The sequence below is a fragment of the Scyliorhinus canicula genome, chromosome 2 (assembly GCF_902713615.1).
Source record: "Scyliorhinus canicula chromosome 2, sScyCan1.1, whole genome shotgun sequence".
Taxonomy (NCBI): domain Eukaryota; kingdom Metazoa; phylum Chordata; class Chondrichthyes; order Carcharhiniformes; family Scyliorhinidae; genus Scyliorhinus; species Scyliorhinus canicula.
In genome coordinates this window covers 196,199,162-196,225,807 of record NC_052147.1, presented here as the reverse complement: position 1 = coordinate 196,225,807, position 26,646 = coordinate 196,199,162, and the positions used below count along the sequence as shown (strand labels likewise).

Sequence of the window (26,646 nt, the reverse complement as noted above, 5' to 3'; positions counted from 1 at the left end):
GGACTGGTATATTTTCACGCTGGCGTCGCAGAGAATCGGGAGGTGGGGGGGGGGGGGGGGGGGGGGGGGGGGGGGGGGGGGCACGATTCCGCTTCGGCCTTCATCTCCATCCCATTAGCTGGATACAAATCTGTTTCATGCCATGCACCAGCAGATTTCCAGATATGCCATTGTGGGCACCAGCGGAAGATCCCATAGGAAATTCACGTCGGCGAAAAACTGTCTTTTTGAGCTTCCCACCAAATTCCACCTGTATCACTGAACTAGCTGGCGGGCATGTGGGAAAATTCTGCCCAAATAGTATTTACGTTTTCTGGCCTTGCCTGACTTGCTGTCTGAACCCCTTTAATTTTATTGGGCAGTCCCAGACAGCTTTTTCAGGCACCTTTCTATCAGATGGAGAATAAAATGAGGTAAGTGGGTGTTAGCACCCACCTCATTTCCATGGCCTGATTTGATATTCCGATGACAGAATGTATAGACACAGCATTGACAGCATGAAGAACCTGAGAGTTTCCAAAACAAGCATAAAGCGGCATATACTAGATTATGCACGGTGACACAGTGGTTAGCACTACTGCCTCCACAGTGCCAGGCACCCAGGTTCAATTCCAGTCTTGGCTCACTGTCTGTGTGGAGTTTGTACGTTCTCCCCATGTTTGCGTGGGTTTTCTCCGGTTGCCTCCCACAGTTCAAAGATGTGCAGGTTAGGTGGATTGGCCATGATAAATTGCCCCTTTATGTTCAGGTTAGGTTATGGGGTTACTGGGATGGGGGGAGTGGGCATGGATAGAGTGCTCATTCGAAGAGTCGATGCTGACTTAATGAACCGAATGGCCTCCTTCTGTACTGTAGGGATTCCATGATTCAAGAACTCAGAAAGAAAAGAGAAAATTCTGCATGTGCATATGAATAAAAATACTTATATCTACAGTGACTACGTAATATGCAGAATGATACTGACATAGGATTGACCTCTCTATTTAGTTGCATATATTTGACATAATAATGGAGTTACCACTGTACTGGCATTTGAATAGCTCTATTCATGTCTGCTTCCTTCAGTATTTCAGTCTGTGTACTTATAAATGACAAAAATAATTTGTCCAAATAGGCAGTAATAACTTAGTTTCCAGCCGAAATTAGTAACTTCAATGAAAATGGTTGAAAATCTTGAACCACTCATTTGGTATTTGTGGGTTTATAACAAATGTGAAACTAGATCAATATGGTTCATGACTTACTTTGACCCAAGTCTTGCGGTTGACTTCACGTTTTTCAACAAGATATCCAGTCAATGGACTTCCGCCATCATTATCTGGTTGCTCCCACATCAAGTGTACTGTATTTCTACCAATTTCTGATACTTTAAAGTCTTTTGGCGCACTTGGACGTGCTGTTAAAGTTAAAAACAATGAAAAATTAAATATCTTCCTTGTCACAGATTCATTTCTCCTCTCAAGTCACCTTGGCTGTGTAAAACCACAGTGTCACATTTGATCAGGAGCTTCAATCCATTCTTGTGATGCCAGAAAGACCACTTGGTCCTACAACTTCAACATTGTTCATATCCATGCCTTTTTACTACTGTTGAACTCCTTAGCCACACTCTCGTCACTTCTAGGCTCGCTCTTTTAATTATATCTTTATGTCAGGTTTCCACCCCTCACACTCTGTACAGTCCAAGTTGTGAAAAACCTACTTCCTGTCCAGCAATCAATTTCACTCTTCCATTTTCCACAGCATTTCTAACAAACCCTGATTCTATGATTCCCCAATGCATGGAATTTAAAATAGTGACCCTTTTTTCTAATTTCTCCACAGTTTTGAATGTCCTTTCCCTGCAATTTTTCCCAGGATTACAACTCTTTCTTTATAATTTAGTCCTCTTCTCTGACCAATTATGTCTCCCAGTCCTTTTGTTTTTAAAAGTCCTTTTATTTTATCATTGCTTTCAGCACCTTCAGGTGGTTTGACCCTACTCTCTGACCTACCTTCCTTAAATCTTTTCTCGTCTTTGTTTTTTTTTCAATCTTTAAAACCTTTACAAACCTATCCTTGTAATGGCATTTTCAGTTACTTTTCCTAACTTGCGGGTCAAAGGCACGGCACATGCCTGCATAACGTATTTGTTTTCTTTCTCTCTCTGCTCAGTGCCTTGGGATATTTTCGATGTTAAAGATGATACATAAATGCAAACTACCATAAAATTGTCTTGAAACAATGAAATAAAAACGTTGGGCTGTATTCTCCGCTGCCGGGATTCTCCATTGCGCTAGCAGCCCGGGCATTTCCCGATGACGTGCGGCTGCCCACAATGGGAAACCCCATTGGCCATCTGGCGAGACGGAGAAGCCCGCAAGCACGCACGTCGCATCAAAAATCTGTCCGAGACGGAACGGAGAATCCCACCCCTCGTTTTTTGAACATATTCAGATACTTACCAATTACATTCACATCAATTTCTCCTGTGACAGATGACACATCATTTTCCAGTGTCAAGCTATATAGTCCCTTATCAGGGCGCTCACTGGGAGAAATGACCAGCAGTGTATATGTAGCAGTTGTTGTCATCTTCACACGATCGTTACTTTCAAGAGGCTTTTCTTCCTTAGCCCATTTTGCTGTGGGCACGGGGTAGCCAGTGATAGGAATGCGAATCTTAAGTGGTTCTGGAACAATGACCTCAAGACCATCTTTGAATGCGCTCAAGTCAAAGGAAGGAGCCACTAGAAAAGATAAATGTATTCAGTTTTGAAAAGTTATACAAGTTATCATAATTTAAAAGAAACTCAATTTAGTAGCCTTTAAACATATTTGTATTTCAGAAAAAGACTTCCATTACCATGAGGATCATCAGCTGTTAGTGGACCAAGAGCATCAGCTGGGTCTGAAACGCCTGCTGCATTTTCAGCTGAAACTCTATAATAATATTTTGCTCCTTGTTTCAGACCAGTAACCTGGAATGACAAAAATTAAAAGCAGATGCAATATAAAAAAAATAACAGTGCTGGTATTCTGAGCACATTTCCACCAACCATCAGCATGCATAATGTCATAAATGTTTTAGCCTCAAACAATAAATATCGATCAAAAGTCATCTTGATTCCTCTGAACTTTCTCCACCACCTCCATAACTCAACTTTCTCTTCAAAAGTCATCAATATCGAACTCTCTGTGTGTCTCTTCATCTACTCGCTCCCAGTTGAAAGCTAGAGTATGATTTCCATCTGGTCTACCCTATCATCTCTTATTAGTTATAAAATTGTTGTGAAAACCTTCAGCACCTCATGGCTCAATTTGTCTAATGCTTTCTTCACTAATCCCCTGAAGTCCATCCTTGACAAACCTCAACTCATTCAAAACTCTCTGATCGAAAACGTAACCTAACGAAACTCCTGCAAATCATTGGGTGGAATTCTCCGCTCCCGGGAAAAATCGGGAGGGCTGTCGTGAACTCGGCCAAGTTTCACGACGGCCTCGGAGGCCGGTTTCAACCCGCGCATGCACGGCTGACGTCATGACGCTAACGGCACGAACCCTCGCATGCGCAGTGGCCGTCTTTCCCCTCAGCCACCCCGCAAGACGTGGCGGCTTGATCTTGCGGGGCGGCGGAGGGGAATTAGTGCGTCCGATTTGGACGCCGGCCCGACGATCGGTGGGCACCGATCGCGGGCCTGTCCCCTCCCGAGCACAGTCGTGGTGCTCTTTCCTTTCTAGGCCACCTACAAGCCCCAAACGGGCTTCTCACTCCCGTTTCACAACGGCAGCGACCAGGTGTGTTTGCTGCCATCGTGAAACGGCCACGAATGGCAGACCGCTCGGCCCATTCGGGTCGGAGAATCGCCGGTCACCGTGAAAAACGGCGAGCGCCGATTCTTCCGAGCGGGGGGGGCGGGGGGGGGGGGGGCGGAGAATCGCGCCCATTGTTCTTGAACAAATGATTTCAAAAACTTAACCTCACCTTCAAATATCTGGGAACCTACAGCCCCTACCTGGTCTGGCATAGGACGTGCTTGTTAGGTGGACTGGACATTCTGAATTCTCCCTCAGTGTACCCGAACAGGTACCGGAGTGTGGCGACTAGGGGGTTTTCACAGTAACTTCATTGCAGTGTTAATGTAAGCCTACTTGTGACATTAATAAAGATTATTATATATGTTACTTCAGTCATAAACAATGTGGTTGATTCAATGTCCTCATGGCAGCTAGGCTGGGCAAAAGATAATTATCAACAGTGTTGTTCAGAATTCAACAAAAAACTATTTTTAAACTCTCCACGTGACCCAGCAACATAACAAATGTTCTCTGGGTAAGTCCCTACACACACACTCATGTAAAGAGGAAGCATTCCCTGATGCCCCCCCCCCCCCCCTATCCAGGCGACCTATCAGTTAGGACAAAGCTGCATAAAACGGTACAGATATTATGTGCTTTACACATCCATTCACAAATACTTGCACTTGAAGTTGTGAACGAAATTTAAAGCTGATTAACATCTCCCACTTGAAACTCAACTTCATGAATCTCACTGAGCACATCAGCTGGAAGACCAGCTGCGAAGGGACCACCGCCACCAGCTGGCAATCAAATTGACTTGATGATGGATTGTGTGTGAATTGCACCCCTAAAATTACTATTGTGAGAGCCATTTCCTCTCGCTCTTACTAAGCCAGCATGGATATGCTTAACAAAGAAATAAACTGAAGATAATAACCTTGAATGTTGTTTCAGGAATAAGTCGTATATTGCAGGGTGTCCATTTATCTGTGCCCTCTTCACATAACTCAACAATGTAGCCCTGTATTGGACTTCCTCCGTCCTTTAGAGGAGGTTCCCATTTCAGCTGCACAGATTCTTTGGTTTGCTTTGAATAAGCAAATTCAATAGGTGGACTTGGTTTGACTATAAAAAGGAGAAATCATATTGATGAATGTACAAAATTAAAAATTGAAGAACGTTTACTACATACACATATTTCAGATCAGATACTAACATATTGGATCCATAATCTTCACAGGATGTGAAGCTGCGCTGGGTTTTCCTACACCAGCTTTGTTTTCTGCTCTGACACGGAATATGTATTCTCTGTTTTCTACTACATCATTCAGCTGAGCGATGAGTTCATCTGCTTTGGTTGTCATAGCTGGTTCCCATTTGACAGAGGTTCTGTCACGTAACTCAATAACGTAGTTAGTGATTTCTGCTCCACCATCATATTCTGGTGGTTCCCATGTAATAGTGACGCCAAATTTGTTCACATCTTTCACTTGGACGTTCAGTGGTGCATCAGGTACATCTGATAGAAAAACCATAATGTTTTAATTTGTGACACTGACCCATAGAAATTATTTGGAATTCTGAATTTAAAGTAGTGAATGAAAATGATCTAATACTTACCAAACTTATTCTTAGCTTCAACAGGTATATCAGTTTCCACAGGTTCACCTGTGCCTATTCTGTTCCTTGCACTGACACAGAATAGATACTCTATTCCTTTTTGAAGACCAGTCACTGTAAATTCAGTATTCTCAGCACGATCAGTGACAAAGGTCCAAGTTTTGCGCAGTACATCACGTCGTTCTATCACATATCCAAGGATTTTGCTACCACCGTCAGTCTCAGGCTCATCCCAGGCAAGGCTGACCTCACCATCACAAGTGTCTATTACGTTTAAATTCTGGATTGGGCCAGGTACATCTGTAAATTCACAGAAATGATACTGTTTTAGGAAACACATTTTAGAAGATGTTTCTAAAATAATTTCCATAATAACAGAGTCATTTAACATATGTTTTACAAAGAATACTTACCAATAACATTCAAATTTATATATGCTTCACCCTTTCCATGTTTATTCCGAATCACAATCTTGTATCTTCCTCTGTCAGTTCTCTTTGGATCAAAAAGTCTAAAACTAGTGATGTCTGCAGTTGTGTCAACGTTCTGTTTGGGCAGGCTGACATATTCAGATGTAGCACTGTCTTCCTTGAACCATTCAGCTTCACCACGTGGGTAAGCATCATATGGAAGCGTCATTGTGAACGGTTTTCCAGCATCAATCACAAGGTTCAGATCTGTCACCTTGATTATTGGCACCGCTACAATGAAAAGGTTCACAAGACAAGAATATGTCAAACCTTCAGGAATGCTCCTAGTGACAGAAAATATTTGTCTAGAAAATTCAAGGAATTCAAACCAACTTACCTGCAAGTTCCAGTTTAGCTCTTGCATCTTTATCCTTGGCAACGAATCTGTATTCACCCTGATCACGTGGTTTAATGTTACAAACCTGCAACCGGTGCACCTTCCCTTCACTCATCATCTGATGTTTATCACCCTGAACAATTATCATGTTATTTCTCAGCCATTTGACTTCAACTTTATCTTTGTTCAGTTCAGCTTCAAAAATAACATCTGATTCTGGAGCTTCAAGAACATCTTTTGGCGGTCTAATGATCTCAACTGGGATTTCTGGAAAGAGAAAAATAATAATTAGCTCTGCATTTCCTGAATTTTAAAAATCATTGCGGCAAACCTGTGTTTCTAAATCGGTACTTGCCTTCAACGAACAGCCTGGCCCTTGAACGCCTCTCTTCAACACCACAAGAATATTCACATTCATCTTCTGGTCGACATTCCTTGACAATAAGTCTGTGCAAACTACCATCTTTTTCAAATTGATACCTGGCAATGTAACACGGTGATAAATGATATATATGTTATATATGAAACTCTTATGAATGACAGATAATGTTGTAAAACAATAAAATAAAACTTACTTTTTACTTTCCCTGAGTTCTCTGCCATTTCTGTACCATTTCACTGCAGCTTTTTCCTTAGATAGTTGACATGAAAAGATTGCGTCTTCAAACTCAATGACAGTTTGATCTTGAAGATGTTCTATGAAATCTGTTGGTGCTTCTGTGATAAGAAGTTCAGCAACTGATTTGTCGCGTCCAGCAACTACAGTGTATTCACCTTCATCTTTGAACGCACAGTTTCTAATTATAATAGAGTGCTTCTTCTTGTCAATTTTGTACAGAATATGCTTGTCAAATGTGACTTCCTCTCCATTTTTCATCCATTTTAGAGTGACATTTTCACGATTCACTTTGCAGCAGAAGGTGACAGACTTCTTCTCCATTGTTTCACAATCTTCAAGAGGTTCAATGATTTTCAGTTCCTCCTCTGTATAGATTAAAATGTTATAAGAACATAAGAACATAAGAACTAGGAGCAGGAGTAGGCCATCTGGCCCCTCGAGCCTGCTCCGCCATTCAATTAGATCATGGCTGATTATGTAATACTTGTGCCACTTTACTTGTATAATGTATGTGCATAATGTTTAACATCCAAGAAAATATATTTACCTTGTACTTCTAATGTTGCCGAACATTTTGCATGTTCTGCTCTATTATTCGTGAGTGCAATTGAGTACATTCCTTGATCCTCCCTTTGTGAATCTCTGATTCTGAGAGTAAAGACCAAGTCTTTCTGGAGCATGATATATTTTGGACTATCAAAGATAGTTTCTTCATTTTTAAACCATTTTGCTCTGGCACCTTCAGTGTTAACTTCACAATTAAATACAATTTCTTCTCCTTCTGTGGCTTGCTGATCTTTGATGGGAGTTATTATCCTAAGACGTTCTGAGAAAGGAAACAAGTTTATTCAAAACAATAAAATAGTTTAAGTCTATATTTTTTTGCATGAAGTTATGTACTTGGGGAACTCAATTTTCCCCTCAATGTTAATATTAGGGATTGGATACACCAATAACTGAAGTGACATGTCTTAATTTAGGGCCTGGCGCTAGGCTGGGTGACATTCAATGTTCATAATCCCGAAATTAATTTTCTACTCCAAAGAAGACAAAAGAATAGCACTCTTTAATAATCCCCTGCTGATTTTAGCCCCTCTTTCCCATTTGCAGCAACCTGAAAATCACAGAAAGGGAATGAGAATGCTCAGATGTGTAGCATTAATATCAGTCTTGCAAAATTAAAACAAACTTGCTTCGACCTGATATTTGCACATTCTTGAATTATTTATGGACAGTCAAGGAAAAGAACACCTTAAAGAATGTCTGAAATACACCAGGAATGCACAGAGGGCTGTTTTTAGAAATCTGCTAGTGCCCATTTCGAGGGCTGGATTTTATTAATAGGCAAGCAGGCCTTAAATGGCTATCTCAATCCAGCTAGAATGAAGATGAATGGAGCAGCCATTGCTGTGCCAGCAGGCAGTTAAAATGGCATCAATGTCCTATGTAGGAAATGGTTGTGATGTGTGGTCTTGGCAAGTCATTGGTTCATGTCAGCTGATGCTTTATCCTGACCCATTTTCTTGGTACTTCTTGTCAGTCATGGTTTACAATTGCCTTCCTCTCTCTAGAGTTGAGCAAGGGGGCAGGTCCCAAGTTACCTTGGGCAGAATGAGAATCAAACCAGTGTTGTTGGTGTTATTCTGAACTGCATGCTAGCCAACTGGACTACCCAGCCTCCATCGGAAATAGTACACTGATTTAGTTAAATTATCATGGCTTAAATCTAATTTAAACAGGCGCCTCAGCCACCCAGCAGGATGCTCAGAGAAATGGTGTATTATGTGCACCATCCTACCTATTACAGCTCCCGCTTTTGCAAGATGATGGGAGTTAAAGTATCCGCTTTTAGATTTTTCTTTTTAATAATTCAATTAAAATAATATAATTTGATACAGTTGTTTGGTAGTACAGAACTTTAATATTCATAGAATCATAGACTATTGCTGAAGGAAAGACAGGGCTGAAGCTTTTTGTTTTCCACTCATCAGAACAAACACAAGAATGCCAAATTTCAAATGATTGTTTGAAATTTGGTATTCTCGATGAACAAAAAGCTTCGGAAACTTGTCTGCCTTTTCAGCAATATTCAATGTTTTTGAGTGTGCACATGTAATTCTTCTATTTCCTATAAATCCTTTCGTACACATACAATTTAGTTTGCATGACCTACCAATAACTGTCAGTTCTGCTGGTGCTTTTGAGGTACCAATCATGGCAGCATAAGTTCCTTCATCATTCGGTATGGAGTCCTTGACAATGAGCGTTCGTTTTTTGCCATCAGATATGATTTCATATTTATCATCCGATTTAAGCTCTTTGTCACCTTTAAGCCATTTCACTTCATAGGTCTCTTTTGATACCGAACAGACAAACTCTGCTTTCTCTCCTTCTACCACCTCCAGGTTCTGTGGTCTAGAGATGAACTCTGCTGCCAGTTCTGTAATAAAATTAAGAGGATGAATTATATTGGGCAAAGTTAAGACATGGCTGTAATAAACAAACTCACATCAGAATGGACCACAGTACATACCATGAACTTTCAATTCACATGAAGTCCGAGCAGTTGGAAGTCTGCAATTATATTCGCCAGTATTATCTGGGTTAGTGTTCTGAATTATTAAAATTCGCCTTCTGCCATCTACAAGCTGTTCATATTGACCAATTTCAGGCAACTCTGTATCTCCCTTGTACCATCTTACATCAGCATTTGGTTTCGAAACTTCACAAATTAATCTAATGCTATCTGTTTCAGTAACATCCGCATTTGCAAGGTTCTTTGTAAAGACAGCATCCTCTTCTGCAAAACATGACATCACATGTAAGCACGAATGGATCAATAACATTTAAACATGTATCTGAAAGATAAAATTATGCACCACTCTGATCTGATTGATTACCTAAAACTGTAAGCAATCCAGAAGTTTTAGCTGTCCTTGCATCACATACATATTCAGCTTCATCATCAAAGCTGCTTTTGTGAATGATAAGCATTCTCTCCACACCTTTGGCAACAATGTCATACTTTTTGCCTTTTCGTACTTCAACACCATCCTTAAACCAACGAACCTAAAATAAAAGAAAATCCACAATGGTCTTGCTCAGAATAATTTTAGAAATCTTTTTTTTAAACAGTATGTGAAACAAGTTTATTACTTGGTAGAAAGATGTTTGGCAAATCTGACTGTGGGAAGTTGGAGTCTAACATGCTGGTGCTAATTGAGTTAGTTAGCTCAAAGAGGCACTGGTGCAAGCATCATAGAATCATCATAGAATTCCTACAGTGCAGAAGGAGACCATTCGATCCACTGAGTCAGCACCGACCCTCCGAAAGAGCACCCCACCAAGGCCCAACTCCCTGTAACTCCGTAACCCCACCTAACCTTTTGGACATTAAGGGGCAATTTAGCCTGCCTAATCCATCTAACCTGCACAGTTTTGGACTGTGGGAGGAAACTCATGCAGATACAGAGAACATGCAAACTCGGCTCAGGCAATCACCCGAGGTCGGATTCGAACCCGGGTCCCTGAGGCAGCAGTGATAACCACTGTGCCACCCCATCCAAATTCTTGGAATTTCCTTCCGAAGTAACAGCAAATATCATGTTCTCTTTTTGATTAAGCGCAGATGCTGCATTTGCAGAGATGAATGTGGCGAGGTGCTCAATATTTCCATGTATATTTGGGTAGGTTCTGTGGAATATAATCATTGATCTGGAAGGACACTATTGATGGTCATATCTGATAATGCAAAATGCCTTTCTTGGCTACATCAGTGTCTGAGAAGTCTGTCTTTGTAGTGAAGCATCTGAATGGCATAAATGCAGTTGAAGGGAAACTAAATAAGTTTACTAGGGAGAAAGGAACAGTAGGATATGATCTGGTTGGATGAGGATCAGATGGATGAAATAGAGTGGGAGGAGGTTTGGAGTATGAACATTGGTATCGACTGTTTTGGTGCTGTAGATTCTGTGTAATTCTATGTCATGCCCTGAGTAAATCGTAAGCTGCTATATAACTTGAAAAGAAATAGGATATTGGCAAGGTTATATTCTTAGCTTTATTCAGTGCCCTTGCTACCCTCAGTGCTTCTTTGAATTATCTTCAACATGAAGCATTACTAATTTTTCAGCTGTAGGTAGTAATTAACTAGAAGTTCCCTTGTCCATGTTTGGCCTGATGCCATCCGGTCTGGAGTTAATGTCGAGGGCTCGCACGGCTACTCATTCCTGACTCTATACCACTGTGACATCACCTCTGAGGGTCTGTTCTGCTTGTGGGGCAGAGTATACCCATGAATGGTGATGGGAGGGGCGTCGGACATTGGCTATAAAGTATGATTCACTGAGAATGACTATGTTATGATATTGTTTGGCTAGTTGGTGGGACAGGAATCCTAATTCGTAAGTTGCCAGATGTCATTGAGGAGGACAGGGTAGAGTGTGCCTTTCTCGTGGTGACTCAGTCGATACATGGGCTTCAAACCGGCTTTCTGTTCCAGCAGTGGGGATGCTTATTATTGGGGAATTCCAGACCCATTTCTCTGGAATATCAGTCCTATCCTCTGGATTACCAGTTTAGCAACATTACAACTATGCTTCTGCTCACTATAGAGATCTACCAGAACTGAGACTACTGGGAATGTGTTAAGACATACACAGGCATGATGATTGAACCCTTTCAGTTCCCAGAGGTCAGCAAAATGTTTTTTTTAGGGTTGACTGCTTTGGGTGCCTGAGGTTGGCCTGACCTGTTGACTGGGTTGAGGCAAATATTTCTTATACTTCTCTTATTGCCCTGTTTTGTTCTGATTGTTTTAGAACTAAAATGTTTGCAAGGTAACTTCAGAGAGTATTAAGAATCAACAACATTTTGTGAGGGTTTTAGAGGTCTACAGCACATCAAATTTCCTTCGGCCCAAAGCGACTGCGCCAGTCAAGTACAAACCACCAAAGCATTCTATCTCTGTAGCCCCCTAAATTCATCACTTCCAAATACATATTCTGCCCTCTTTTGAAACCTCCTGTTAAATTCACCTCCACCTCTTTCCCAGGCAGCGCAGTCCAAACCCCAACAACTCTCTGAGTAAAGAAGTTTTCTCCTCATCTCGCTCTCAGCTCTCTTGCTGACCATTTTGATGTTGTGACCCCTAGTCACGGACATGCCAAATAGTGGAAACAGAATATCCTTATTTACCCTGTCAAAATTGTTCATAATTTTGAACACCTCAATAAGGTCACCTCTTAATCCTCTCTGCCCCAAGGAGAACAAGCCCAATTTCTCCAATCTTTCCTTGTATCTAAAATTCCTCATTCCTGGTATAATTCCAGTAAATCTCCTCTGCACTCTCTCCAGGGCTTTAACAACCTTCCTTAAATAAGGTGTTCAGAATGGAACATATTATTCCAAATGTGGTCTGACCAATGATTTGTAGAGGTGTAGCATCGATTCCTTGCTTTTATACTTTATGCCTTTATTTATAAACCCAAGGATTCTATAAGACGTCTTAACAACTGTTTCAACTTGCCTGGCCACTTTCTGAGAATTATACACTTGAGCCCCGAGGTCCCTCTGTTCCTGTACTCCCCTCAAAGTTGTAACATTTGGCCTATATTGTCTCCCTATGTTTCTTCGACTAAAACCTCACATTTCACTGCATTGAAGGTCATCTGCCAGATGTCTGCCCATTTGGCCAACTTGTCAATGTCCCTCTGAAGTTGCTCAGTGTCATCCTCACAATTCACTAGTCTCCCTAGCTTAGTATCATCTGTAAATTTAGAGATTTTACCCTCAGCACCCACTTCTAAATCATTTATATAAACCAGAAAAAGCAAGGGTCCCAACACTGAGCCCTGGGGAATACCATTTTCAACTCGACTGCAGTCTGAGAAATGCCCATCTATATCTATGCTCTGCTTTCTATCTCTTAGCTGTTTAACCTCTAAATTGCCTGCTACATCTTGGACCCAAATTTCTAACATCTCCCTGCCATGACATTACCACTGTGCCGCTGGTGTCCTTATCTGCTCTTCTATTTCTCTTAGACTGTTAGGGGGCCTATAGGACACTCCCAGCAATGTAATTGATCCTTTTTGGCTTTTAAATTCAACCCATCAGGCTTCATTTGAAAAGCCTTTGACAATGTTGTTCCTCCTTACTGCTGTAATTGATTCCCTGATCAAAATTGTGAAATCCCTTCCTCTTTTACTTCCAGCCCTGTCTTGCCAGAAGATCCCATATCCCGGAATATTGGGCTGCCAATCCTGCCTTTCTCGCAACCATGTCTCAGTGACAGCAATGACATTATACCCCGATGTTTTAATTTATGCCCTCAACTCACCTGCCTTGTCCTTCAGATTCCTTGCATTAAATAAACACCATCCAATCTTGCCTAACTACCTTGTGACATAACTGCTCCAGGACTTCAATGCCTTCCTATTCATTTCCTGCCTCTGCTAATTTTGGATATGCATCTCCCATTGCTGAACCCTCTTTTAGGACCCCCCCCCCCTCCCCCCCGCCCCTCTGCCGCCAAGCTAGTTTAACTAACAGCACTAGCAAACCTCCCTGCCAGGAAACTGGACCTATTTTGCTTTAGGTACAACTTGTCCACTATGCACAGGTCCCACCATCCCCAAAAATGGTCCCAATGCCCCAGAAATCTAAAGGCCTTGCTGCTGCACCATCTCGCCAGCCATGCATTCCCCTGAACTAACGTCCTATTTCTATACTCAATAGCACGTGGCATCGGAAGTCATCCAGTGATTACTCCCCACTGGGTCTTGTTTTTTAATCTACTTCCTAGCTCCTTAAATTCTGTTTGCAGAACCTCATCCCTTTTTCAGCATAGATCATTGGTACTAATATGCCCCACAATACCTGTCTGTTTGCTCTCCCCCTTCAGTATGCCCTGCAGCGTTCAGTGACAGACCTGATCCTGGCACCAGGGAGGCAAAATGCCTTCGAGTTTCTTCTGTGGCCACAGAATTGCCCATCTGTTCCCCTTACAATTGAATCTCCTGCTACTATATCCCTGCTGTTCATCCTTCTCCCCTTTTGTGAAGTAGACGCACCGCTGGTGCCCTGAAACTGGCTGCCACTACTTTCCCCTGTAGAGTAATCTCCCCAACAGTATCTAAAATGGTATACCTGTTAGAAAGGAGGTTGGCCACAGCAGACTCCTGCACCACCTGCCTTCCTCTTCTCTGCCTGATGTTCACCTATGCCCTTTCTGCCTGTTCAATCTTCACCTGTGGTGTGGCCACCTTACTGAACGTGCTATCCATTGCAGATGCTTCACAGTGAATTCACTCACAGCTCCAACTTTGAAATGCCAGTATCATAGAATCATAGAATTTACAGTGCAGAAGGAGGCCATTTGGTCCATCGAGTCTGCACCAGCTCTTGGAAAGAGCACCCTACTTAAGCCCACACCTCCACCCTATCCCGTAACCCAGCAACCCCATCTCACCCAAGGGGAATTTAGCATGGCCAATCCACCTAACCTGCACATCTATGGACTGTGGGAGGAAACCGGAGCACCCGGAGGAAACTCACGTAGACACACGGAGAATATGCAGACTCCGCACAGACAGTGACCCAAGCCGGGAATCGAATCTGGGACCCTGGAGCTGTGAAGCAACTATGCTAACCATTGTGCTATCATTCAAGATGCACTTAAACACACTTCCTGCACACATGGTCACCAGACACAACTGAAGCTTCCACGATTTGCCACATCGCACAGGAGAAGCATATTATGGGTGTAAGCTCTCCTGTCATGACTACCCTTATTTAGGGACTGGTACGAATTTCAGGTTTCCATGTCTGAAAGGGCATTAGCGAACTGAAATCTTTCTTTTTATCTATCTATAAATGCACAAAATAAAGTGCGCACACAATTTTACAGACTGACTAGAGGTTCTAATAGAAATTTTAATATTAGTACATGTTGATTGATTGGTTAAGCAATCATGCAATTCTGGTGGCAGAAATATACATAGACAATAGAAGCAGGAAGGGGCCATTCGGCCCTTGGAGTCTGCTCCACCATTTCATTATGATCATGGCTGATCATCAAGTTCAATATCCTGATCCCGCCTTTCCCCCTCCTCCCCCCTCCACCCCCCCCCCCCCCCCCCGCCCCCTTGATCCCTTTAGCCCCAAGAGCTGTATCTAATTCCTTCTTGAAATTAAACAACCTTTTCTCTTTAACTACTTTTTGAGGTAGTGAATTCCACAGATTCACCACTCTCTGGGTGAAGAAATTTCTCCTCATCAGTCCTAAAAGGTTCATCCCTTATTGTCAAAGAACTTGCTTCTTTGGTTTCCAGTCAGTGAGTTACAATTACATTAGGAGGAGCATTATGGATTGTTACAAGGGTGGAAAAGACCTGAGAAATCTGAAGCTGTACTATTAGTCACAAATGACCAGGCTACTGATGGACAGCATTGCAAGGCACATTTGAGTCTGAGCATCTTGTAGTCAGAGGAGCAGGACAATGATATCCTGTATTCTTGGAGAAATTCTGGAGTTCCCAGGCTATTATAAGGTTGTGGAAATACAAACTAACATGCAAACTGACATTAGGGGTACTGGGACTGAGGCAGAAAGTGTGGTAGTGAGGTTGGGATCTGGGATGGAGCTGACAAAGAAAGCTTGGGCTAGGAGGCTTGTTGAGGGCAATTGGCATGAAGGTTTGGGTCCAGGAGAGTTCCAGAGCTGTTACGAGGTCATGCGTGAATAACTTGGCACCGACCACCTGCACATGTGCAGGGGAAAATGAGGATTAGTCACCTTGTGGATATATGTCACCCAAAGAAAAATGGAAATTCTGGAAATTGATTAATTTTCAGACCCGATAGGAAGGGAGAGACCATTGTGCTGGAAAATGTACAATAACATTTATTTCACCATGAAGGCTCATTAATTGTAAACTTACCATGCAACTCTTAAAGAGGTGAAAATATATGTAAAGTGAGATATGTAATCTAACCCATCACTTTGCTCAAATTGAAATTATTGGTTTTAATTTTCATCATAAAGGGAAAATTCAAAAATAAAAAACTGATACAATGATTTAAGCAAAAAGCAAACCTTTGCATTCTCGCGTGAAATTTCACACACAAATTTGGCCACTTCTTTTTCTTTCACCTCAAGATCGGTGAGGGGCTTTGTAAATTCAACATGAGGAGCTGTGAAAGAAACAAAGTCTTACTGCAGAGAAATGGCCTCGAATATAGTTTCATCAATGCAGCTCTGAACTTAATAACAAAATGCTTTGGTTGAACATTGCACACTATTTTACTTACGTTCCACTGTCAGGAAGCAGGAAGTCTTGAAGTCTTTGGCATCACAAGTATATGTTTTGGCATCTTCAGGTTTGCAGTCGTGGATAATAAGCTTTCTAACTCTCCCATCAGCAATTATATCATATTTCTTGTTTTTATGAATTTCTTTTCCATCTTTAAGCCATACAACTTTGGCATTCTCTCTGGACACCTCACATTCCAATGTAGCAGTAGCTTCTTCTTCAACTGTCTGGTCCTCCAGAGGTTTAGTGAATTCGACTGGTGGCTCTTTAAAAGATTTAAATGAAAATTCAGCACAGTAATCGTAAAATACATTGCCGAATATATTGTTTTGGAAAGAAAATACATGATTTAATTAGCAGGCTGCATTACATACCTTTAACAATAAGCTTAGCAGATGTTGCAAAGTCTTTAGCAGTGAGTTTGACTTGACCAGCCTCATCCAACTGGGCGTCTCGAAGGGTGAAAGTGTGCACTCTGCCTTCAGCGCGTGTAACAACCTGATGCAAAGTAAGAATTTTACATCACAAAGAAATTCACTTTATGATTATTCAAGTCATGTTTGAAGTAATAAAATATGACGACAAGGCAATTGTCCAGTTCAAACAACAATCACATTTTGATACAAACTATCTTTTCCTACTTTTAAGAAGTGAGGTAAACCTGACATCTGAAAAGACAGTGATACAATTTAACTGTTGCAAAATAGTGTACTAAGAAATTATAATCAATTTAACATTGTTTAATTTTCAAAATTTCTCATGCTTTATTTCAACTATAATCTAGCCTGGTCTTCTTTTTCTTGATAATATAAAGTTTAAATAATTAAAAGTGAATACGTTTATCACGGATATTTTCATTAGTGTTATTTGGTTTTGCAAAATCATGGTTTTGATAATCAACAATTAATAGTTCCATTACTACATTTTTCTAAGCTCTAAAAGCAAAGGTTGCTTTGCCTAGTGAAGCCAATCATGCACATTGAGCTCATGGATATTAGCATCGCTTTAGTACTTATAAGCATACTTTTTCACTGGGCTCAAGTAACTTGTTCTTCAGAAACCATTGCACTTCAATTCCTTCATATGAGAGTTCACATTCAAAAGTAGCTGAATGTCCAGCGGTTACTGTCACGTCCTTGAGCGGCCGAAGTAAACTGATCACTCGAGCTTTGAATGCAAAAGAGATTGGAGTGCCCGTTAGTCCCAAGAAAATTGAATGTAAAGATGCATTTCAGCTATCCCGGCAGACTGTGGCTATTCAATTATCCAGATGACCAAGGGCTGGCTGAAAAAGCAACGGATTAATTCAAAATCTGTATTTCCACATTTTATTTCCTGAAGAGTAATACAGAAAACTTGACCGGTATCACTGAATCTGCATATAGTGGTTGTCCGCATTTCTACTTAAGGAACAATGCATTCAAAATTATTGGTGCATCTGGTTGCTTACACAGCTATGTGTTTAGCTACAGCCTGATTCCATCCACCCATCCATCAGTCTTTTAGCAGTCATCAGAAATTTAGACTTGGGGTATATTCAATATCAAAATAGTAAACACAGCAACTCTCTACTTTAAACTCCAAACAATGTAACCCTCTATCAATCATAAATTCAGTGGTCAGGTCAATGATTTTGGAAAGCTACAGTAATTTGCAATGGAAACCGTCATTGTAGGACAGATTGTTCTGGATATTCATAAGATGCAGGGAAATATAAATCCACAATAAATTGCCAAAATGTCTTAACGAGTTTCATAAGTGCAATTTCTTGGCTATTAACATTCCAGGTCTACGATATTAAGCAGATTTACCTTTGACTCTCAAATGGGCACTGGTTTTGGCATTGGCAGCCTGGAACTCAACTTCACCAGCTTGATCCATGCGCACATTGTACAGTGTAAGAAAATGTTTTGTGCCTTCCTTTTTAATCTCAATGTCCTAAATTGTGAAGAAATTTTAAAATGTTAAACTTTTAAGGAAGGAAGACGGAGAGAAAGAAATAGAGAAAAACCTCAGCAACTCTCTAATGTTAAAACTTACAGGAGATGAATGCAAATTCTCCCCCTTCAGCTTCCAGTTGCCGTGTACATCTTCTTCAGAAATTTCAGTCTCGAACCGAGCAGTTTCTGTTTCTGTGACTTCAACACTGTACAGTGGACGTAATATCTTAATATCACGTTCTGAAGCAAAATAATGTAAAAATGTTATTGTCCAGGAAAGGCACATTACTAATAATTTCAAATAAAATCATCTAAAATGCAAGTTGAGTTACTATAATAAACAAGTACAAAGAACACAGGACATTGGGTTATTCTAAATGCCATCAATAAGATGACATTTAATTTCTCTTACCCTCAATGTTTAGTTTGGCTGATGTGTTGTCAGAGCCGCAGTCACAGGAATATTGTCCCTGATCACTCTTCTGAGCCCTTCTAATAATCAATATGCGCTTCTTCCCATCAGTTTTAATCTGAATATTCTTTGAAGGAATCAGTTCTTTTCCATCCTTAAACCACTTAACTGGAGCAGCAGCTTTACTGACCTCGCACCGGAAGATAACTTCATCTTTTTCTACAGCTGTATAATCCTGCAGTTTGCTAATAAAATATGGGTCACCCTCTAAGAAAATAATAAAAAGAGGTAAATTAGAAAGAAAATTCAAACAATGAATGCATTGTTTCAAAGTTTGGTTAGAAAAAGTAATTCACGTGTTTCCATATACAATACTCACCGATTACAGTAAGTTTGGCCTCTGAACTTTTAGCCATAGCTTCAACTTTGATGAGGGAAGTATCATCGATGGTCACATCTTTGAACATGATGGAATGGACTTTACCCTCATCTTTCATAGACACTGTCCTACTTGGATGCAGACGTGTGTCATTTTTGTACCACACAACTGGTATGTTGTCATGAGAAAGTTCAGTTACAAATTCTGCAGTTTCACGCTCTTTCACAGTCTGGTCTTCAAGAGGTTTGGTGAATTCAAGGCGAATGCCTGCAAAGAATGGAATTTTTAATCAAATTTTGTCTTGTTTACTATTTTGTACACTCACCCAATAAAGAAGCTGCATTGCAAACATTAGTGATTCCAAATAACCCTGGTTGGACTTTAACATGGTGTTGTAATACTTCTTACTGTAATCAAATTTAAACCACCTTAACAGGAAAACAGTTTATCTGCTAATTAATACATTGCTGTTTTGCTCCTTTCACTTGCCTTGGATAATCAGTTTGCCACTTGTCCTCTTCTCCTCTGCTTCAAACATATATTTTGCCTCATCATCAAATGCAGCTTGTTTAACTACCAATGCATGTTTTGTCCCTTCTGCTAAAATTTCAAATTTATCACTCGGCTTAATCTCCTCAGTTCCTTTCAGCCAACGGAAAGTTTTGGGCTCTCTGGACACTTCACATTCAAACTTTGCTTCATCTTTCTCATATACTTTCACATCATTAAGTGGCACAATGAAGGTCAGTGGAATTTCTGAATGGGAGTGTAGGAAGGAAAAAAAAGTTAATAATCCAGATAGGCGTATATATTATGCATGTGTAACATATGGGAATCACACATAGCATTTAAAGGAACCAAGGTACTAAATTACTAGCCAGAATTGTAATTATTCAAATCCCAGAAAAAATAAATACTTCTTCCAATTGAATTAAAAATTACCTTTGACTTTCAGATTAGCTGCACACTTAGCATTAGCAGCCTGGAATGAAATCTCTCCAGAATCACTGAGCTTGCAATTGTAGAGTGTAAGAATATGTTTCTTGCCAACTTCGACAATCTCACATTGCTGCCAATACAAAAATAGCAAAGATATTTTTGATTGATGTTCATTTTTAGAAAACTTATCCCAAAAATCTTCTTCAGGGACAACTATACAGGCTCTTGAACATTATTAGGAAGGAAGTTTTAATAAATTAACACAATTCTGAGATTAAATTCTGAGATTTAATTAGATTAAATGGAAAGGGATAAGTATACCCCGCAGGGCAAGAGTTATAGCTGGGGGAAGGGCAATTATGATGCCATTAGACATGACTTAGGATGTGTAGGTTGGAGAAGTAGGCTGCAAGGGTTGGGCACACTGGATATGTGGAGCTTGTTCAAGGAACAGCTATTGCATGTTCTTGATAAGTACGTACCAGTCAGGCAGGGAGGAAGGGGTCGAGCGAGGGAACCGTGGTTTACCAAAGAAGTGGAATCTCTTGATAAGAGGAAGAAGGAGGTCTATGTGAAGATGCGGCGTGAAGTTTCAGTTGGGGCGCTTGATAGTTACAAGGAAGCGAGGAAGGATCTAAAGAGAGAGCTGAGACGAGCAAGGAGGGGACACGAGAAGTCTTTGGCAGGTAGGATCAAGGAAAACCCAAAAGCTTTCTATAGGTATGTCAGGAATAAAAGAATGACTAGGGTAAGAGTAGGGCCAGTCAAGGACAGTGGTGGGAAGTTGTGTGTGGAGGCTGAGGAGATAAGCGAGATACTAAATGAATACTTTTCGTCAGTATTCACTCAAGAAAAAGATAATATTGTGGAGGAGAATGCTGAGACCCAGGCTATTAGAATAGATGGCATTGAGGTGCGTAGGGAAGAAGTGTTGGCAATTCTGGACAAGGTGAAAATAGATAAGTCCCCGGGGCCTGATGGGATTTTTCCTAGGATTCTCTGGGAAGCCAGGGAAGAGATTGCTGAGCCTTTGGCTTTGATTTTTAGGTCATCATTGGCTACAGGAATAGTGCCAGAGGACTGGAGGATAGCAAATGTGGTCCCTTTGTTCAAGAAGGGGAGTAGAGATAACCCCGGTAACTATAGGCCGGTGAGCCTAACGTCTGTGGTGGGTAAAGTCTTGGAGAGGATTATAAAAGATACAATCTATAATCATCTAGATAGGAATAATATGATTAGGGATAGTCAGCATGGTTTTGTGAAGGGTAGGTCATGCCTCACAAACCTTATCGAGTTCTTTGAGAAGGTGACTGAACAGGTAGACGAGGGTAGAGCAGTTGATGTGGTGTATATGGATTTCAATAAAGCGTTTGATAAGGTTCGCCACGGTCGGCTATTGCAGAAAATACGGAGGCTGGGGATTGAGGGTGATTTAGAGATGTGGATCAGAAATTGGCTAGTTGAAAGAAGACAGAGAGTGGTAGTTGATGGGAAATATTCAGAATGGAGTTCAGTTACGTGTGGCGTACCACAAGGATCTGTTCTGGGGCCGTTGCTGTTTGTCATTTTTATAAATGACCTAGAGGAGGGCGCAGAAGGATGGGTGAGTAAATTTGCAGACGACACTAAAGTCGGTGGAGTTGTAGACAGTGCGGAAGGATGTTGCAGGTTACAGAGGGACATAGATAAGCTGCAGAGCTGGGCTGAGAGGTGGCAAATGGAGTTTAATGTGGAGAAGTGTGAGGTGATTCACTTTGGAAAGAATAACAGGAATGCGGAATATTTGGCTAATGGTAAAATTCTTGGTAGTGTGGATGAGCAGAGGGATCTCAGTGTCCATGTACATAGATCCCTGAAAGTTGCCACCCAGGTTGATAGGGTTGTGAAGAAGGCCTATGGTGTGTTGGCCTTTATTGGTAGAGGGATTGAGTTCCGGAGCCATGAGGTCATGTTGCAGTTGTACAAAACTCTAGTACGGCCGCATTTGGAGTATTGCGTACAGTTCTGGTCGCCTCATTATAGGAAGGACGTGGAAGCTTTGGAACGGGTGCAGAGGAGATTTACCAGGATGTTGCCTGGTATGGAGGGAAAATCTTATGAGGAAAGGCTGATGGACTTGAGGTTGTTTTCATTAGAGGGAAGAAGGTTAAGAGGTGAAGAGGCATACAAAATGATCAGAGGGTTAGATAGGGTGGACAGCGAGAGCCTTCTCCCGCGGATGGAGGTGGCTAGCACGAGGGGACATAGCCTTAAATTGAGGGGTAATAGATATAGGACAGAGGTCAGAGGTGGGTTTTTTACGCAAAGAGTGGTGAGGCCGTGGAATGCCCTACCTGCAACAGTAGTGAACTCGCCAACATTGAGGGCATTTAAAAGTTTATTGGATAAGCATATGGATGATAAGGGCATAGTGTAGGTTAGAAGGCCTTTAGTTTTTTTCCATGTCGCTGCAACATCGAGGGCCGAAGGGCCTGTACTGCGCTGTATCTTTCTATGTTCTATGTTCTACTATCAAATAATTCCAAGATGATGGCAAAAATGTTTAATTTTGAACTAAATTAAGAAAACAACTTACAGGTGACATTAACAAAGTTTCACCCTTCAGCTTCCATTGAGGATGTATATCAGTTTCTGAGATCTCCACTTCAAAGTGCGCAGTTTCACCTTCAAATATTTCAACACCATGCAATGGGTGCACAATCTTGATGATGCGAGCTGCAAATAATATTAAAAATGGCAGTTTAAACTGCACACTTGGAAAGAACATTACTTTAGAATTTTTGAAGAATATACTTATATTCATCCAGAACAACAATACCTTCAATATTCAAGGTGGCCTTGGTCTTGTCAGTTCCACAGTCACATTCATAGTCACCCTTGTCTTTATTTTCAACTTTTTTGATCGCCAAAATACAGCGTTTATCAACAGCTTTCATGGAAACAGTCTTTGATGCCACAATGTCCTTACCATCCTTCATCCATTTTACCGGCACGGCCTTGCTGAGTTCACATTCGAGAATGACTTCATCTTTCTCGATAGCAGTATAATCGTGCAGTTTCACAGTGAAGTACGGATCAGCCTCTGTGGATGAGAGACAAACAGCTAATGTTCTGCCTGAAGAAAATGAGTCTCACAGTCTGTTAATATTTAAAACTTTTCAAGAAGTGAATTATCAGGAACACCTGATGCCCTCTGTTTTAAAAAAAAACGGTTCGTTTTTGGTTCTGTTCTGCAAAGGCTTGTACGCAACACATCTGACAGAATTTAGTCGTCCCAGCACACAAACCAGTGACAGACCTGGAAATGGGTGACATTGCCAATAGTGGCAGGAATAGCTGGCCAATCATAATTACATGGTGGTTTTTGGCCAATAACAGTGATGGTGATCCGGGTCCAGCCAATTCTGCAGTGTGAACGGGAAGGATGTTTCCAAACCTACTGTCAGCTGATGGAGTCAAAGGTCCAGGCACCATTTTCAATGGCAGTGACTACAAGGCAGAAGTGTCAGTGTTGTAGAGGCAGAGGAGGATCCCAGTACTGAAAGCGCCATCAGCCTTACATTTCTGTCCTTCAACAGCACCTCAAATTCACCCTTCAGGCTTCCAGCTTCATCAGAGTTTGTCCTGACCTATGATCCGCATCCACCAAGGAGTGTCCAACTGGCACATAACACACAGATAAAAGGATGACTCTACAGTTCAGTGAAGCACCCCTCTTGCAGTTCTCCCCCTTCCATCCACCGATAGCATCAGGTGACTCTCCAGCTTGACCAAGTCAAAGTGAAAGTGGAGGTTAGCAGCGTGGGGTTTTCAGGCAGCCTGTGTCCAATGAAGATAGAGGGTCAATTACCTCTTCCATGCTGGGGTGAGTATAACTAAATATTTAGAACTGCGTAGCTCTCATGAGGGCATCATGTAATGTGTCTTAATAGGGGGAGGGAGTGGGAAAACAGGCAAAAAATGTGCAAAGCCCAGCAACAGATATAAGATGAGGCTTGGATACCTGTGGCCACCGAGTTTAAGGTTTATGTTTTCACTGTTGTACAAGTGCCATGAAAATGGACAACCAACAGGCCCCATTGTCCTGGTAGAAGGATGCATGATGATAAGGTCATAAGGTCAGAAGCCCATTGAGCTAGACCAAGTCTCCCCTTCTGTTCTCAGTAGAACAGACACAGTAAGGCCAGGCAAAGGTGGGTGGAACAGTGCCTAACATTGGATCTCTCACATCAGCAAGGAGGAGGCAGTGGATCTGGTTGAGAGCAGGGGAGCTGAGCAATTGAGATTGGTGAAGCAGGAGAGGAGTGAGGGGGACTCCAGGTGATGTCCACCAATGGGCAGAAAGGAAACATGCATCAGAAAGGGATGTGATGAGAGATTGTAATTAATGTGAACCTAATTTTTTGTGTTCTCCAATGGAGGGACATCCTGTTCTGTCATTCATATCCCTGCAGTTCGGAATGAGGATAACATTGAAGACTTAGGGGTGCATCTTTCCCTCACATTCTCCACCAGTGCAGATACACTCACCTCGAAGAGTATGCAATCACCATTTAGAATCAGGTTCACAATCTGATGAACATGCCAAACATGCCAGAGCAGTTCATGGCGGCTGTAACAGCTGAGAGACCTGGCAGTCAGAGGACTGTTGGAACCCAGGCTAGCAAACTGATGATGGGCCTCTGGTCACAGCCAGCAGAAATTTTCTGGCGATGCATAAATAGAAAGGGGAACATCTAGTAGAACTACCAGAGACATTGTATATGCATGTGTGGATGATGGAGGAATGTATTCACACCGTGCAGTCTGCCATGTCTCCAACATGGCTTTCTCTATGGAGAGGCTGCAACCATCATAGAGAGCCCCATTCAGCAGACCATTCAGTGGCTGCTGGCTATGTGCTCGGACCTGCATACATTTCAGGATCTGGTCACCGCTGCATTGGCCCTGAGCTCTATGCAGCAGGGGTCAAGCAAGAATGGGATGAGATGGCTAGACATTCCCAAGGTATTCCCTCCTCCTCCATTTGTCAGGAAGCTTCTGTCAAGCAAAGAGATGAAGGAGAAGCACCTGGATCCTCTCCTGGAGGTTCTTCTGAGGACTCTCAGAGGGTGAGCAGCTGTTCCTCAGGCAGTGACCCGAGCGTCTCCACGGCATCAGAAAAAGCATTTGCACCCAAGCAAGAGCCCTTCCATTTTCCAGGATCCTCCAGGCCTCGGCCAACCAGAGAATGGTCACCAAGATCATCTCAGGCAGCGGAGCATCGCACTCAGTGGAATCACTGTGGAACATTCAGAATTTTGACAGAAAGGTGCAGAGGGACCAACTAGAATGAGCACAATTACATTGTCTCCATTTCAAATGTGGATGTTGAACACAAGTCACAACGCTCGTAAATGCATGAGAGAACATGTTGCTGCACCATGTTGACAGTTTATGGCAGTATATGATTAAATAGTCTTATTTCCTTTATTTTGGTGTTTTAGATGGTGCTAATGTCATCTCCTGGTTAGCTATGTGAGTACCTGCAGAATAAGTTGCAAGTCTATATGGGTGAAGGCAGAGTATTAACCTCTCCATGATTGGAGTGGAAAGAAAGACCTAACTTCTTGATGGACAATGGTGAGTTGCTCTTGGAAGGATATGGTGAGGTCCTGTGAGTGTAAGGCCTAAAGCCGAGTACTTGTCAAAGGCAATTTGTTTTCTGGAATCTGGTTTGAATGTGGGACTCATGGGCCTCTCTTCCACATCTTTCCATTGCCTTTGCATTTGGTGCAGGAGCTTCAGCCTGATGACCTGCCTGTTCTGCTCCCTCCTCCCCACCTTATTCATCAGATAAGGAATGTGACCTCCAGCTCAGGAACCAGCAAGGTTTCCTCCCTTTGCTGCATGAGGTTATACAATGCATAACAGTTGATGATAATCCAAGAGACCCACCGAGGCACATTTTGTAGAGCCCTGCCAGAGCATTTCAGGGAGTGGAACTTTATTTTTGTCAAGCTGATGGTCTACTCAAGCATTGTCCTTGTTAATAATTGGAATTCAATGTGGCATCTGGGAGTGGTGGGAATGTATGCATCATGTGAACTCTCTGGAAACCGAGCACACACCTGAAGGATATGTTTTCTCTGGGTTCCAAATGAATTGCACATGAATGGAGTGGAACCATTTCTGTCGATAAATACCACAGGCTGGCCCCAGGGAGACCCGATTGCCACATAGGTGCAATGGATAACATCCTGCATTTTTGAGAAACCTGCTATGGCCCTGAAGCCTGACTCTCTGGGTCAGTTTTGTATTGCACAAACCCCTTGGCCCTCTTGAACAGGGATTTGTCACTTCTATGATACAATGGTGAATGGCAGCCTGGGAAATTCCACACATATCCCCAGTGGTGCCCTGGAAAGAGCCACTGGCATAGAGGTTTAATGACGCCAGACTGTCAAAGCCACAGGCAGTGAGTCTCCTTTGGGTTCCAGATGCTGTGGGCCATACCTGTCGCAACAACTTACCGACAACCACAATGTTTGTTGGCATTATCTCTCTGATATTTGAAAGTAGTTCAGGCAACATCTGTACACTGTGACACACAGCAATCATGGGCTTCCTCTTGACTGTCCTCAGTGTTTGATCCAACCACAGGTGAGTCACTTTTCAATGGGCTCTCACCATTTGTGCCTCTGGGCCCAGTACCAGACTCCCTCTGTGCTTCTTTTACTCCTCCACTCAGGGCTCCAGGAACATGGGTGGGCACGATCATGGTAGCTCTGAAAGCAGTACCAATGTCACGATCCTGCCCTGGCAAGGGTATGCTGTCCACTGGGTCCCTGCTCTTC

At 42.0% G+C, this 26,646-nt stretch overlaps 1 protein-coding gene across 1 annotated transcript in view; it reads right to left on the bottom strand.

The window, feature by feature from the left end:
* Nucleotides 1-26,646, bottom strand: part of LOC119961858 (titin-like) — a 408,409-nt gene that overhangs the window by 122,834 nt on the left and 258,929 nt on the right. The window contains 26 exon segments of the mRNA XM_038789292.1: nucleotides 1,245-1,396; nucleotides 2,445-2,729; nucleotides 2,846-2,960; nucleotides 4,718-4,905; nucleotides 4,997-5,299; nucleotides 5,401-5,700; nucleotides 5,814-6,101; nucleotides 6,208-6,474; nucleotides 6,563-6,687; nucleotides 6,783-7,191; nucleotides 7,374-7,652; nucleotides 9,000-9,266; nucleotides 9,360-9,626; nucleotides 9,727-9,895; nucleotides 15,924-16,021; nucleotides 16,139-16,405; nucleotides 16,515-16,638; nucleotides 17,165-17,307; nucleotides 17,952-18,078; nucleotides 18,181-18,320; nucleotides 18,493-18,759; nucleotides 18,872-19,138; nucleotides 19,361-19,627; nucleotides 19,814-19,940; nucleotides 22,386-22,525; nucleotides 22,629-22,892. Of these exon segments, the coding sequence (XP_038645220.1) occupies nucleotides 1,245-1,396; nucleotides 2,445-2,729; nucleotides 2,846-2,960; nucleotides 4,718-4,905; nucleotides 4,997-5,299; nucleotides 5,401-5,700; nucleotides 5,814-6,101; nucleotides 6,208-6,474; nucleotides 6,563-6,687; nucleotides 6,783-7,191; nucleotides 7,374-7,652; nucleotides 9,000-9,266; nucleotides 9,360-9,626; nucleotides 9,727-9,895; nucleotides 15,924-16,021; nucleotides 16,139-16,405; nucleotides 16,515-16,638; nucleotides 17,165-17,307; nucleotides 17,952-18,078; nucleotides 18,181-18,320; nucleotides 18,493-18,759; nucleotides 18,872-19,138; nucleotides 19,361-19,627; nucleotides 19,814-19,940; nucleotides 22,386-22,525; nucleotides 22,629-22,892 (5,645 nt within the window).